Genomic DNA, 16,753 nt, shown 5'->3' with positions numbered 1-16,753 from the left:
AACGAGGATACTTCCTCGAATACAGTCATCCTCATCGTTTAACATCCGCTTTCCATGCTAGCATGGGTTGGACGATTTTGACCGAGGGCTGGTGAACCAGATGGCTGCACCAGGCCCCAATCTTGATCTGGCAGAGTTTCTACAGCTGGATGCTCTTCCTAACACCAACCACTCCGAGAGTGTAGTGGGTGCTTTTTACGTGCCACCGGCACGGGGGCCAGTCAGGCGGTACTGGCAACGACCTCGCTCGAATCTTTTTACACATGCCACCAGCACAGGTGCCAGTAAGGCGATGTTGGTAACAATCACGCTCAAATGGTGCCCTTTTACGTATGACTATTAATACATTCACATTACAGCTATGTCAATTTGAATTCATTTGATATTACATGGCATTTTGGTGATTGTCATCTACCATAGCTTCTGATTGATCAATGAACTGAGTGAAATTTTGGAGGCAGAAACCATGTGGAAGTCTTTGTGTGTGTGTGTGTCTTTATATGGCTTGGTAGAATTGATAGCATACCAGACAAAATGCTCTGCAGTTTATATTTACATCTCTTTATGTGCTTAATTAAAATCTCACTGCAGTTAAATTGTTGGAGGGCAATTAAATCAATTACATCCTCTTCCCTCAAAACTGTGGCCATGGGTCAATATTTAGAAACAAAAGAAAAATCATGTAACTTTTAATATAAAGTAGTGATACATGACTTTTTTCAGAAGGAGATTCCCAAAATTCATGATTAAAACTTTATAGACCACCAAATTCTTGAAATAAATTCTATTTTTAATTGCATTATGCAACACAGTAGGATATAAAACTTTGCTATGGACAGTTGGTGGTTGACTTGGATCATGTTGTAGGTAACTGTTATAAAACATACTTGGAAGATTATTTCTTTTTATGACTTCACACACACACACACACACATACTCACTCATTCTCTTTCTAATTATTTCTCTATTAAGCCAAAAGTTTATTCTTGAACAACTCCAAACACACAGACATCATGCATATTATTGCATAAAAATACCTATTGGGATAAATAAAAACCAATATTTCTAATATTGTATTATATAGCTAAGTCTTCAACATAACAAAAAGCACTTTTTTGTATTTTTTTTATTCCCTTCCCCTGTGTTTGTAATATAACAAATATGAAACAATATCATATACAACCAATCTATTGATAAAGGTTTCAAGAAAAAAAAAATGGCTGCAACACTGAAGTCATTATTTGTTTTGAAATTAATTATTGGGCATGGATTAACCTTTTAGCTTTGTTTGCATGTGAAAAGCATGATACAACATACACACTTATGTATATATATACTGAAGCATATTTTATTGAAAACTTGATGCTATTGACCTGTCGTTATTATAATTATTATTTTCTAACATGGATGGTTGGAAAAATTATATTCTCCTTCTTCTTAGTATTATTATTATTATATTATTATTATTATTATTATTATTAAAGCAGCAAGCTGGTAGAATTGTTAGCACGGTGGGCAAAATGCTTAGTGGCATTTCGTCTGTCTTTACATTCTGAGTTCAAATTCTGCCAAAGTCAACATTGCTTTTCGTCCTTTCAGGGTCAATAAATTAAGTACTAGTTGCATACTGGGATCGATCTAATTGACTGCCCCCCCCCCCACTTCCTGTCAAAATTTCAGGCCCTGTGCCTGTAGTAGAAAGGATTATTATTATTATTTGACCCACTCACTTCCAACAAATCCGCAAAAAAATATTCCATACCTTATGGAGTAATAATGATAAATTGATTTATAGTAATATCAGTATTTGATGAAATAAAATCATGTTTTCAATTATGCATGTATGTATAATTTTCCTTACCTGTTTGTGGACTATTGTTTCTGGCAGTGTCATGTGTGTGTCCTCTAGTGTGCAAAAGGTTGGACAGACTATCACATACTTATTTGTTGGTGTCTGGTCAGGTATGTATGTCTCCAGATACACCTTGATATACAATTAGTATTCTATAATAATACTTTTTTTTTAGTTGGAAATGAAAAACATCAGTAGACAAACTTTATATTTTGTTCAGTGCTAAAATGTCATAAAGCACAATGTTACATTTATATATCCAGTTAAAAATCCTATATCGTATTTATTCGGCAATATAGCTATTTGTTTTTCATTAGTAATATATCGGAGTCATATGCATCCCTGCTGTATATCATGTTGGGCATTGTATATATATTTAGTGTTAAATCCAGGGGAAAAACAAACCAAGAAAATGCAGGTCTAAATTTTTGGTCCCTCTATTTTTTTTTTCCTTCTTAATTCAGATCTTGCTGATATCTGTAATGTTCTTGACATTGTCTATGATACAAGCACCAGTTATGTACTGGGCTTGATTCACTTGACTTTGCCTCTATCTTTTTAAGGTTTTGTGTCACTGACAAGAATTTTTATGAGTTGTTTAACCCATTAGACATGGCACCAAATTTCCATAAAATCATATTTTATAGTCTTAATGAAGACATTGGATCATGTAGCCTTAGACACATTTTAGTTTTGGGGTCAATAAAATAAGAAATCACTTGAGCACTAGGGTTGATGTAATCAACTTCTCCCTGCCCCAAAAATTGCTGGCCTTGTGCCAAAATTTGAAACCGGTAATTTTGTTCCTTCATCTCTCCCAGAATAGAACTCTACCTTCCAATCCTGGAGTTGATGAATTAAATACCAGCCATACACTGAGGTTAATATAATTATACCTCTCTGTTGACCTCCATGCCAGTGTAAGGTCTCAATAGCTCCCACTCACCAACAAAATTATTCTTTAGAAGGTTTCTGTTTCCTTTTAAAGCTACATCCTTTTTAATAATATAAGGCTCAATAGAGTACATCAAATAATTTTATAGGGATTTACTTTCCCCCTGCCCCCTTTTTTTTTATTTTATTTGTTGGTTATATTTTTAGTGAGGTGTATCAGGTTGTGTTGTCTTTTGACTATTTCATGTTTTCCTGCACTATAAAACAGTATAGTTTTACATCCACTTTTTTCCCCATACTGGCATGATTTCAGCATGTCCTGTGTCTATCTTCAACCCATCCATCCTCTGTCTTTTTTGGGATTTTTTTTCTTCTCTCGGCTGCGCTTGTGGTCAAATAATTTGGTTGAAGCATTTTAAATGTTTATTCATTTATATATGCATACATGTGTATGTGTTGCAGGTTGACTGAATGGAATCTTTTCTCCTGATTGTATTCTTTCCTTTGTGTCTTTCCCTGTACTCCTTACATTCTTTACATATATATATATATATATATATATATATATGCATATCTGTACATATACATACATATTTATATATATATATATATATATATATATATATATATATATATACATATACATACATGTATTACATATATATATAATATATATACATGTATATATACACATATATATATATAATTGATGTGTATGTGTGTAACTTCTTGCCTTTGCATGATCTTGAGTTTCTTTTATTATCATTCTTTTTTTTATTTTCTGCTTAGTACATTAACGCTGCAGTCCAATTTCTTTCCTTCACCTCTCACCCAGTGTTGCTGCCTTGCTGTGGAACCTGGTAATATTAAGAGTGTGGCTACTGGACTTCAAAAAACAAAAAAACAAAAAAACAAAAAAAAAAAAAAACAATAACATATTCTAAAAAATCTTTGTCCTACTTTTCGCTAAATGTCTATGGCATGCTGTAACATGTAACAAAATGAAGCCACATTTCTTTTTTAAGACATAAATATGCATATTTCTTTATATTTATATATGTACATAACACACACAGACACACAAAACTTGACTCAGGTCTAAACAAGCTGACATTTGCTCTGCATCTTTCCTGCAAGCTGTTTCCTGAAGCAACAACACCAAGCAGTCATCATCATCATCATCATAATCATTGTCATCATAACACAAAGAATTATTATCTATAGTAGAAAGGGTCATAATCATCATCATTATCATCATCATCATCATCATTATTATTATTATGAGCAATGGGTTGGCAGAATCGTAATAGTGTTGGACAAAATGTGTTGCAGCATTTGTTCTGGTTCTTCATGTTCTGAGTTCAAACCGCTCCAAAATTTACTTCACTTTCATCCTTCCAATCAGGAAATGGGGTTGATTCAATCAGCTAAAACACTTCCAACTTTCTGATGTCGTGCTTGTTTATGAATTTATTTATTTTACTATTTCTATAATTGTCAGCCTCGTTACCATGAGTTATCATCATCATTATGACATGACATGCATAAGATCTGGTCATCAAATCTAAGTAGAGACTTCAAACTTGAAATCTTCAAAGCCACAGTCGAACCAATTCTACTATATGGCTCAGAAACCTGGACGTTATCAAAGAAGCTTGAGAGGCGGTTGGATGGAACCTACACTCGCCTCCTTATGAGAGCTCAAAATCTCTCATGGAGGCGCCATCCAACCAAAATGCAAATATATGGGAAACTACCACCTGTATCATCTCTTGTGAAAGGTAGGAGAGTCCAGTTTGCTGGACATTGTTATAGAGCTGAAAAAGAGGTAATTTCTACTTTCCTCCTCTGGAAGCCATCTACTCGCAATGCCAGAGGGCGCACACTCTCCTACCTTGATGTAATCTCCAGGGATACAGGCATCCAGCAACAGGACCTCCGTAATGCCATGATGGACCGTGAAGTCTAGCGTAGCATAGTAAATTCCATTGTCTCGACCACGGTCAAACAATGATGATGATGATCATCATTATTATTAAGAATAGAGGGATAGCAGAATCACAAATGCCTTAGAGAATTTAACTATATTCCTTTATACACTAACCAAACTATGGTATGCATAATTTATTATGCTCTTATATTCTCTCTCAAAACTTTTGATCATATATCTGGAAATCATCAATGAAAATGAAACAAAAAATAGTTACTGAAGTTTGTTTATATAACAAACATGTCCACATACAAAGATTTTTAGACAATTCCTAATTAGATTTAAAGCAGCAGTTCCCAACCTTTTTTTTTTTTTTTTTTGCCCCGTGGACTGGTTTCATGCAAGAAAGTTTTTCCACAGACCAGGGGATCATGTGCATAATTACTACATATATATATATCGTCATCATCATCATTGTTTAATGTCTGCCTTCCATGCTGGCATGGGTTGGATAGTTTGACAGGAGCTGGTCAGGCAGGCAGGAGAATGCACCAGACTTCTGTGACTGTTTTGGCATGGTTTTTATGGTTGGATGCCCTTCCTAAACCAACCACCTTGCAGTGTACTGTATTATATATCCATTACAGCTGATCTTACCAATCAGTTTTGTGCTAGGGGTTCAGCGGAGTGTTAGGTAGCATTCCGATTATGTAACCCTGCGCTCTTCAGAGATAGCCATTATGGAATAAAATATAGCAACCTATATTACATTTGCAATACATATATAATGTGAAAAAAAACCACCCTGCAGACTGTACTAATCAATAAAAAGGAAATAATATTTTAGAATTTATTCCTTCTGTCTGGCCTGGTATCAAATGATCCTTGGTCTGGTAGTTGTAGACCCCTGGTTTAACTCTTTAGCATTTTGATTTAGTATGACAAATGTGATGCGTATTTATTTCCATTGATTTGAATTTATTATGTGTTATCTTGTAGCTTCACGATTTTGATGATGTGGCTGTTTTATTTTTAGACTATCTTGCTGGTTTGAACATAAAACAGGTAGAATATTCGGGTCAGATACAGCCTGTTTAAATGCTTGAGGATTTAAGGATTAGAAATTAATCTGAAAATTATCTTGGTGAAAGAGTCAAGTTAAAATTGACTTTATGGTCAATTCCAACTTGACATTTTCACCAAATTTTTTGCTTTTTTGGGGTAAGATGGGGTGGGTCTGTTTTCTCTCTGTTGTCATGGGTTTGTTCTTTCATTGAAATGTGTGATCATTCAACTTTATGTAATATATATGATGTGTAAAGTGTTGTTGCTTCCAAAATCTTGCAGTTGATGCACTGCAATGTTGCTAATGTTCACATGGCTGTCTGTTTTCTACCGTAAAACAAGACGACTGAGTCTGTGGCTGCAGCCAGGTAGATGCAGCCCTTATCGTTTACCCCAGTCTCTCTTCTATTTTTTTTTTTTTCTTCTTCATCTCCTCCCTGTTGTATTCTAGGCAAAATGGGTTCTGATGAACTGTGATATGTTGTCCCAGTTCTCTGGTTCCGAGGAAACTCTGGAAGACTGGCAGGATAGCCCAACACCACGGGGCTCCACTTACAAAGGCAATGGCATGATCAAATCCCAATCATTTCATGAGCAAATCTGGGAAGGCATTCAGAGAAAGTCTCAAGATCTGTTTCGGGGTACGGGGACATTCCTGGGGCGTGGTGTCGGCAAAGAAGAGTCATATGGGCAGGTACTATGAACTGCTTTGTGTGTATTTGTATTTGTTCCAAACTTGTGTCTTATGATGTACTGACCACCTTTAGTATCAGCCACTACCACCACCACCACCACCACCATTACCACCACTACAGCCATAACCTAAGTAACCTCTAAAATAGTAGTTCCCTGCTGGTGTACAATTTTTACTTTTTTTTTTAATATTTTGCTGGTTGGTTGGATGGTTGTCTGATATATATTCTAACTTTGCTAAATTATTATTTTCATCATTTTAAAGGATTAGCAAAATTAGTAGAGCGTTGAACAAAATGCATTGTAGTATTTTAGTTGCAACCCTTTACATTTTGCCATGGTCAACTTAGCCTTTCATCCTCCTTGGGTCGATAAAATAAGTACCAGTCTAGTACTGGGGTTAACATTATTGACTGTGACCATACCCTTCATCCCACCAAAGTTGTAGCCTTGGGCCTAAGTTGCAAATTATTATATTGTTTTCTTTACAGACATCTGTCTTATTAGTACTGCTGCTTATTAATCATGTGATTTCTGCTTCTTCCTCTTCCTCCTTACCTCCCTACAGTGATTAGGGGACAAATTGTAACACTACTCTATAGCATCCATTATTGTACAAATGATATATTGGAGAGGTAGGAAGCTCCTGGAAAAGTCAGTTTTGGAGCTTCAGATCCCACAAAACGTTATTGAATTGCATTACCTGTTGGCCATCATTTCGTGATCCCATGGTCCCTCGACTTGTTTCCTTTATCTCAAGTCACACCCTATTGTCTTACAAAAGAAAGGACATATTCAGCGTTATGGCTTGGACACCTTTGATCACACGTCTGCTGCTTTAAAATTTACCTGTGGCTTAACAACGACAACACCTCTATGTTTTCCATATACATATCTCTATTAGTCATACTTATGGGACGATTCAATGAGAATGTTCCATCTTTTATTACTCTTTTACTCTTTTACTTGTTTCAGTCATTTGACTGCGGCCATGCTGGAGCACCGCCTTTAATCGAGCAAATCGACCCCGGGACTTATTCTTTTGTAAGCCCAGTATTTATTCTATCGGTCTCTTTTGCCGAACCGCTAAGTAACGGGGATATAAACACACCAGCATCGGTTGTCAAGCAATGCTAGGGGGACAAACACAAACACACACACGCATACATATATACGACGGGCTTCTTTCAGTTTCCGTCTACCAAATCCACTCACAAGGCTTTGGTCGGCCCGAGGCTATAGTAGAAGACACTTGCCCAAGGTGCCACGCAGTGGGACTGAACCCAGAACCATGTGGTTGGTAAACAAGCTACTTACCACACAGCCACTCCTGCGCCTATAGCCACACCTGCGCCTATTGTTATCATTTGTCCAAAAATCAACCCTGATCAAGCAGACCTGATCAAGATTTCTATCCACAACCATGCTAAGGCTTTTGTAAACCTAAAACTGCATTATTCAATGTAACTTTCCATTTTTTAAAACTTTAGCATGTTATTTGTGGTGGGGTTGGCTATTATTCCCTACAGGTCGAGTGATGAGACTGAGGATTTCTGCTTTACTTCCAAAAGTTGAATAATACCAGCAGAATTGTACAGGGCTTGCCATTTGGCTCTATTGTAATATTTCTTGATTAGTTGTTCTCTGGTCATTCGAGACACTTGGCACTTACGTTGTGTTTTATTTACATTTCATTCTAGCATTAAAAATAACCTCTGTTTTTACCCCGGAGAGAGGCCTAGCTACAGCCAAAAGAAATATGGCAGGGTAGTTAACAGATATTATTGTCAGAAATGTGTTGTAGAAAAATCTGTGAAACCTAGTGTTCAGTGATGCAACAATGCTAATGTTAACAATCAAATCGCTTCTCTGACTTCTACTTTCATTGGTTACTTGTGATGGATGTTTAGTTCTTTCAGACTGCTAAATTCTTCAATTGCCTTGTCACAATCATCTTGTTGTTTATTGAAGAAATATTGTTTGAAAAGATATTCTGAGGAAGCAAAATAATGAGACAGCTTTGTTACATGAGGATCAAGACTCTTTCCTGGTTAACATCACATGTGTTTCAATGATATCTGGTGATGGAAGTCTGAACCCAAACCTGGGCCTCAGCTTACCAGAAGTTTTCCACTTCTCTAAAATGGTAGCACAACACCCAATAAATTTCTTTCCTACCCATTCTATAATTCTAATCAATTCCACCTCACTACAATTCTAATACAACTCTCTCTCTCTCTCTCTCTCTCTCTCTCTCTCTCTCTCTCTCTCTCTCTCTCTCTCTCTCCCTCCCTCCCTCCCTCCCTCCCTCCCTCCTCTCTCTCTCTCTCTCTCTCTCTCTCTCTATCTCTCTCCAGCAATGCAATTAGAAGGTTAAATATTAATGATATTAATAAGAACAAGGGTACTGGATTGCTAAAGAATATTCAATGGCCTTGATATTTTAAGTATAACAACTTGTTTATATATATTTAAAATGGTAAGGGAGAAAGAAAGTGACTGTCCATTTCTGTCAACATACTTTCTTCCATAAAATCCTCAGAATTTTGAAATCTATTTGCACAAAGCCATGCTACCCTCAGTTGGCCTTCATTTTCTCTCTTTCTAAACCTCTTAAACATTTGAAAGGGTGTTTATATCAGAAATATCAGGGCCATTAATTATTTTCGAGGCAACATTCTAATATTCTTCTTTTCTCTCATATTGATATTTAATCTTCAAACTGCATTAATGTGGCCTTCAAACATACCACTCATATATATATATATATATATATATATATATATATATATATATAATATATATATATATATATATATATGCTCACACACATACACACATGTGAGGTTACTTAAGGTAAAGCTGAGTATTCAAATGATTAAATTTAATTAGTTTTGTTTTTATTAATTTTTCTTATTCATTTAAATGATATTTTAATCTCAAACATTTTAAAAATTTGCCTAATGCAATTATTGGCAGTATTAATAAGGCCACAAAAATAAATGTCACTCAATTTAAAAACATTTAAAGTAGATGTGAACTGAAAATCAAGTCACATAAAATCTTGTGGCAGAATCATATTTATGAGGCATTGAATCTACAGGCTTGATGATCACATTATACCTGAAATTTCCTTTCCTTTTTTCATGATATAATCATACAATTCATTTATGTCAGTGTGCATGTCGAATCAATTACCATAATTTTTCTATCAGATTTCACCTTTTAGCATTCAGTTTACCAGATTATTCTGTCAAATCAAGTGCAATGCTTATTTATTCACCTTGTTTTGAATTAATCATGCATAACTCAAGATTTCAGTGATGTGATTGTTTATTTTTAGAAGGACATTGTAGGGTAGATGTGAAAGACCAGATCTGCCTGGTTTGGACATCAAAAAGGTAGAATGTTTGAACCAGATATGGTTGGTTTAATGTTAAAGGGTTAACATACAGGACTTGTGTAACCAACTGCTGCTCTTGCATTTTCTTACTTTTGAAGAATTCCTTGATTATTCCAGTTGTATATACATCAACTCATTGTCATATGAAAATCAATGACTGATCCAAATGATTCTTGATATGTTGAAGTGTTGTCCTCACCCAGATTTCCAGATTGGCTATACTTTTATTGATGCTGTTGGTCTCATGAATTGTATCATCTGACATTGCTACCACAGTATTTAACTTTCAAATTCTTGTACTTGGGATGAATTTCTTCTCTTGTATGATGTTGAATAGCTATCAAACCCAAACAAATTAAATTTCAACGCAAAATATTTTACAAGTCTGTCAGGAACCAATTCTAATACTTCTGAGTTAATTCAATTTACATACAATAGTTTTTCGAGAAAAATAAATATTGTTTCCTAGGCAACACATTCACAAGACTAAACTGCTTTAATTGACACCATCCTGTACTTGATATCTGAAAATGATGACAGTCATTTTTCCTGTCCATCATCAACAATCAGTAAATTCATTAGTCCATCCATTCAGTATTCTATTTTTGTTGCCCTGATGTCAGTATATTGTATTTTCATTGAAGATATTATATAAGTATTATATAAGCAGCAGTGGCTCAAAAAGTACATTTCAGCTTATAGTTAAACAATTGTTGATCATGTCTCTGATGATCAGCCTTTTCATTTGCCTATCACAAAGGATTTTATGAAAACAGAAATAGTTATTATTAATTATTTGATTTATTAAGAGTATAATATAATATACTAAAATTCAAGTGATTTATTTCTAATAGGTTCTCTAAATTATTGATGTTTATCTTTGTGGTTTAATAACGCTGTCAATAATTGCATTATGCTAATTAAACATTTGTATTTAAACATACATTGTCTAAAAGCATTTTAAAAAATATGTTTATTATATATTTTGAGCCGTAAGTGAAATTAATAAACAGAGATGATTAACAGTTTGGTCAGTATACTCATGACTTTAAACTAAGTGACACAACTATACATAGCATATATATTTACACACACACACACACACACACATGTGTATAAAGTAGATTTGAGATATCAATTTGGGATATTTTGTCTTGGAACAGATGTCTCTCACTACTAGTATTTTTACTCAAATAATGCCTTTTGTTTTGCATTTATTATGCAGCAAAATATTAGTTCTAAGATTTCAAATAAAAGGGTTACTCTCTCTTTTACTCTTTTACTTCTTTCAGTCATTTGACTGCGGCCATGCTGGAGCACCACCTTTAGTCGAGCAAATCGACCCCGGGACTTATTCTTTTGTAAGCCCAGTACTTATTCTATTGGTCTCTTTTGCCGAACCGCTAAGTGACGGGGACGTAAACCCACCAGCATCGGTTGTCAAGCAATGCTAGGGGTACAAACACAGACACACAAACACATACACATACATACATATACATATATACGACAGGCTTCTTTCAGTTTCCGTCTACCAAATCCACTCACAAGGCATTGGTCGGCCCGGGGCTATAGCAGAAGACACTTGCCCAAGATGCCACGCAGTGGGACTGAACCTGGAACCATGTAGTTGGTTAGCAAGCTACTTACCACACAGCCACTCCTGCGGGTTATTGATAAAGTTTAAAAATCTACTCAAGCATTAAAAAGAATATCTATTTACAAGGATATTTTGTTATAAATTCTCATTACAGGATTTTCTTTACTTATAAATATGAATATTTAAAGAAGAAAACCAAACTATAACTTATTGCAAATATATATTATATTAATATATGTGTATTTGTCTTATATTTTATTAACTTTAAGAATTAATTTATTGCAGCACTGATAATTTATGTTTATTTTACAAATTGATGTGTTGTAATTATTATTCTAAGCTCATTATTTCTTTTTTTTTTATGGGATTGTAATTTGACTAATTAGTAATAAAATTATATTGATCAATGAAAAATTGCTTGGTCACTAAGGATTGGCATAAATGTCATGACATTTTCAGTGAAGTCCAATAATCTTACAAGGGAATTGAAGTTAAGTTGCTGACTAACAACAATATCAACAACTGTATTCTAATGTAACTCTAATTATGAGCTTTTATTTTTTTTATTTTAAACTTTTTTCTTTGTAATCTTCAAATTATGCTTTGAATTTTTATCTTCACTTCTTAAGATCTGAATTTCTTTAATTTCTTCTGATTTGAATTTCTTTAGTTTTTGAGATCCACACAACTCAAAAACTGAAATTCACTCAATCAGTTCTTGCAATTTGGGACTCTCAAGTTCAAATTTCAAGACCAAGAGTTCTTATACTCTCAATGACATTGACAGTTTAAGGGAAACTTCTATCAATTATAACGAATTTTTAAAATAATTTACAGATGTACTAATCCTTTGTCCTTGACTACATACCATCTTCCTTAATTTTCCTTTCCTGCTGTCATTTGCTTACCATATTAGTGGTTTATTCTAACCTATATTAGTGGTTTCAACTAATCTTATTTGATGTGCTATTCTGTTTCCTCTTTATTCATTTGTTAATATCTTTGAAAAAAAAAAACAACAATGTATATTTATGATTTAAGAACCAAAGAAAAATATCCTGTTATAAATGTTTACTTTGGAGGTTTCTATTTACCAAAGGTCTTTTGTGGTTTATTGAATGTATTGATTAATGAGGTAAACTGCATTTGAAATGAATCTGCTGTCTGCTCTGGCTGGTGTGCATTTTGCAGAAAAACAGCTCATTACTTGACTTATTTACCATAACTACTAGGTACTACAGCAAAGTAAATAGTAGTCCAGTGGCTACGTGTCATTATTTCTAGTAAAACATTTGGGTGTCCATATCTAAGTTTAGGCCTGAAGCTCAATGTAAAAAAAATCTTGCAACTCATTTATTTGCTTGTAGAGTAAACTAATAACTGAAATAGTGGCTCATAAAGTACCAAACCATCTGGTACTAGACATGCCTAGTACTAGTAGGAGACCCATAAAGTCAATATCAAATCTTGATATCAGACTAATGTATAGGAGAATAGATTGGAGTATAGTCTCTAGCTCTCAGTTAAATTGTTAACATGTCAAATATAAATAAAATCCTCTGCTCCTCCAGTATGGAAATATTGAAATTGACCGAGCTGTTTATTAATATTAAATTGACGGACTGGCAGAATTGTCAGTGTATCAGTCGAAATGTTTTGTGGCATTTCTTCCAGTTCTTTATGTTCAGCTCTCACCAAAGTCATCAGGGTCTTTTATCCTGTCCCGGTTGATGAATTAGAATACCAGTCAAGTATTGAGGTTGAGATAACTAATTTGCTTTCCTACCATCAAAATTGCTGGCCTCGTACCAAAATTAGAATATTAAATTAACCACTGGTGACTGGAAACCTCCAATGTAAGAAGTGTGTGTGCATATGTAATACACACAACACACACACACACACACACACACACACATGTTATGTCTACATTTTTCTTACCTACTAAAAATTACAAATTTTTCAAATTTTAATTACTATTTTTGTTAAAATATATAGGTGCATTGAGTTTTTAATTGTATTTTTTAAAATATTACACAGTTATAATTTGTTTAATGCTTTATTTTTTATTGTTATAATTTTAGTTTTTTTTTTTTATATTAATCTTAAAATATTTAATTGTTATACTTAGAAAAATATTAAATTTTAAAATTAATGATAATCTTGTATAATTTTGTTCAGAATCTAAAAAATATTAATTTTGTTTATTTTGTGTTTAAGTGTAACTTAATTATTTATGTATATAGCATTGTTTTAATTTTGTTCTTTTGTTTTAAAAAATGATTTAATGTGATCATTCGGTTATGCAAATAATTTCTCTCTCCATTACGTTTATGCAAATAACATCTTTATTTATTGTTTTTATGTAAAATCATTTAGTCCTTCATTATCTGCTTCTGTTTATCATCATCTACACAGTAGTAGTTTGTGTAGAACAAAAGTTATAGTTGTTTATTTATTTATTTATTTATTTATTTATTTATTTACTTTTGCAACACTGGAATGCATTATTCAAAGACATTTTTTAAAATCTAAATATCTTAAATATCTAAGAAATCTTTTAGCAAAATCTAATACTTCTCCAGGATATTGTTATTGTCAGTAATATCACATTATCTTAATGATACTGATATAAATTAGTCAATTGATAAAATTTATTAATGGCTATTTTCTTTATATTATTCCCCCACCCTAATTCCCACAAAATACATAATATCTATGAAAATATTAACAACACATATATATACAAACATTTTGGAATGGAAACTATCCCAAACAATAAAGTTGATGTAAAGTAGAAGTTAAGATAATAACATTATAATAATCAATTATAATAATTAATGCAGTTATAATTTCACATCTTAGTATTACTTTAGCAAATGTATTGAGTTCCTGGAAAGGGTACATCATTTTGATTACTGGCAACAGATTGCATTTCCATTCTATGGTTAAGTTGTTAGCACTAAAGACATTGTGCTGTAATATGCTAGATCTAACAACATACTAATACTTGAAATTTCAAAAGCCATCTCATCCGTAGAATAAGTAATGATGATCATTAAAATAACAATGGATTTGTTTTGAATTAGTGGGTTTTTTTGGTTTTGTTTTTTTTTGTGTTTTTTTTTTTTTTTACATATTTGTTGTATGGTGGACTGTACCATATAGGCTTTCAAAAGAAATTTAGAAACCAAAGATAAAGAAGAGGCCACTTGTATTCCATGTGCAGTGTTTGATAAGGCACAGACATTTAAAAGTGGATCAAAAGCAAACTCTGCCTTTCAGTGATGCTTTACTTTATCCACTGTCCTATCCCAATTTCAGATAGAAATGTTTGGTTAATTTTCCCTTGCTGAAACATGCTCAAACTTTTCATTTAGAATTTCCAATAAGTCTCCTTTCTGATGTATGACAGATGACAGTTTAACATTACCTTATTTCAAATACACTAGTGTATTTGGAATACACTCAATAGTACAAAATTAGTGTGGGAGTAAAATCTAGGTATGTTTGCTGGTGTGTTGAGTTGCATCCTTTTATGTTCAAATAAATAGCTTAGCCTTCAATAAACAGATAAAAATAAAATATAAATTAAAGATAATAAAATAATAATAATAATAAAATAATATAATATAATAAAATAATAATAAAATAATATAATAATATAATATAATATAATTATAATAAAATAATATAATATAATAATAAAATAATATAAAATAATAAAATAAAAGATAAAATTGATAAAAATAATTACCTAACTGAAATATATATATTGAGGTCAACCTAACTATTTGAAGGTATGATCACATTTCAGTGACAGAAACCTGTCAGTTAATAAAGGTATTTTTATTAAATACTTTATCTAAAAAGATATTTCAAATTAATTGCTTAGTTTGAGTTTTTACAATATATTTACATGTCCAATATAAACGATAGACTATGAAGCAGAGTACCAAACTAAATGCATGATATAGCTAATTTTGTTTACTTGCATTCTGATTTTAAATCACATCGGGAACTGATTCTGCATTAATTCATTTATGACCGATGAATACTAGTTATATACTGGAGTTGACTCAACTATGCCTCACATCTAAAATTTCTTTTTCTTCCACATAGTCAAATAAAAAAAAATCGTATAAAATCTTGTCATTATTTTCACATCAAAATTTGGGCATTTGATATATACTCTTTACTCTTTTACTTGTTTCAGTCATGTGACTGTGGCCATGCTGGAGCACCGCCTTTAGTCGAACAAATCGACCCCCAGGACTTATTCTATCGGTCTCTTTTGCCGAACCGCTAAGTTACGGGGACGTAAACACACCCCCATTGTCAAGCGTTGTCAAGCGATGTTGGGTGGGGACAAACACAGACACACACAAACACACACACATATATATATACATATACATATATACAACCGGCTTCTTTCAGTTTCCGTCTACCAAATCCACTCACAAGGCTTTGGTCAGCCCGAGGCTATAGTAGAAGACACTTGCCCAAAGTGCCACACAGTGGAACTGAACCCGGAACCATGTGGTCGGTAAGCAAGCTACTTACCACACAGCCACTCCTGCACCTATATGTTTAGAAGTATTTAAAATTGTCTTCCTTTGCAAACAAAGCCAATTTTCATTTGTCTTTTCCTTGTAGTTATTCCATTTTGATATAAAACCATAACTGAACCACATTCTTCATATAGAAATTTCTTACCTCTGTATCAAACTCATGTATTTCCTTCTAATTCAGGCTTTTCATTCCCTCCATCCCTCTCTCTTTCATAGACATTTAATTAAATTCTTCTAAAAAAAATATATATATATAAGATCAAATTTCCTTGTTTCCTCCAATTCCTCACGAAACAACATAGCACATCCTTCATATCATGAAATCCCAATCTCTCTCTCTCACACACACATACACACACATTTTCATCCATTCATACATATTAGCTAATTATCTACTAACAACTCTAGTTTATTAGCTGTAGGCATAAACCTAATCTTTCCTCAATATTTGATTTGTCTTTATTTCTACCATAGTCAGAACAAGGTATGTAGAATTTTATTTTAAAGAATTTGTCTGCATGACAATTCACCAGTTTCATTTTACTTAGTCCCAAACAAGTGACAATGTTTAAATTGGTTTTGCAGCATTGTACCCTCCTCTAGTAGATTTGCATTATGTTTATTCACGTATACTTTGTCCCTTGTACACAGAATATTATGGGTTATTTGGACATTTTTTCTGAAATTATTTAAAAAATTTTGGCTTATATTTTCTTCAATTTTTACCATTATTTCATCTTTT

General features: G+C 33.1%; 1 protein-coding gene across 12 annotated transcripts in view; it reads left to right on the top strand.

Annotated features, from left to right (window-relative positions):
• The window catches only part of LOC115215058 (dedicator of cytokinesis protein 7), a 213,939-nt gene that overhangs the window by 139,248 nt on the left and 57,938 nt on the right, over positions 1 to 16,753 (top strand). For 7 of the 12 annotated variants that reach the window (XM_036505609.1, XM_036505610.1, XM_029784198.2 and 4 more), the window contains one exon: positions 6,193 to 6,435. The exons of the other annotated variants lie outside the window; for them this stretch is intronic. In XM_036505609.1, the coding sequence (XP_036361502.1) occupies positions 6,193 to 6,435 (243 nt within the window). The remainder of the gene's footprint in view (positions 1 to 6,192; positions 6,436 to 16,753) is intronic. 12 annotated transcript variants of the gene reach the window in all.

This window comes from Octopus sinensis, linkage group LG8 (assembly GCF_006345805.1).
Source record: "Octopus sinensis linkage group LG8, ASM634580v1, whole genome shotgun sequence".
Classification (NCBI taxonomy): Eukaryota; Metazoa; Mollusca; class Cephalopoda; order Octopoda; family Octopodidae; genus Octopus; species Octopus sinensis.
The sequence above is the reverse complement of the archived record's forward strand: the minus strand, read 5'-3'. Positions and strand labels throughout refer to the sequence as shown.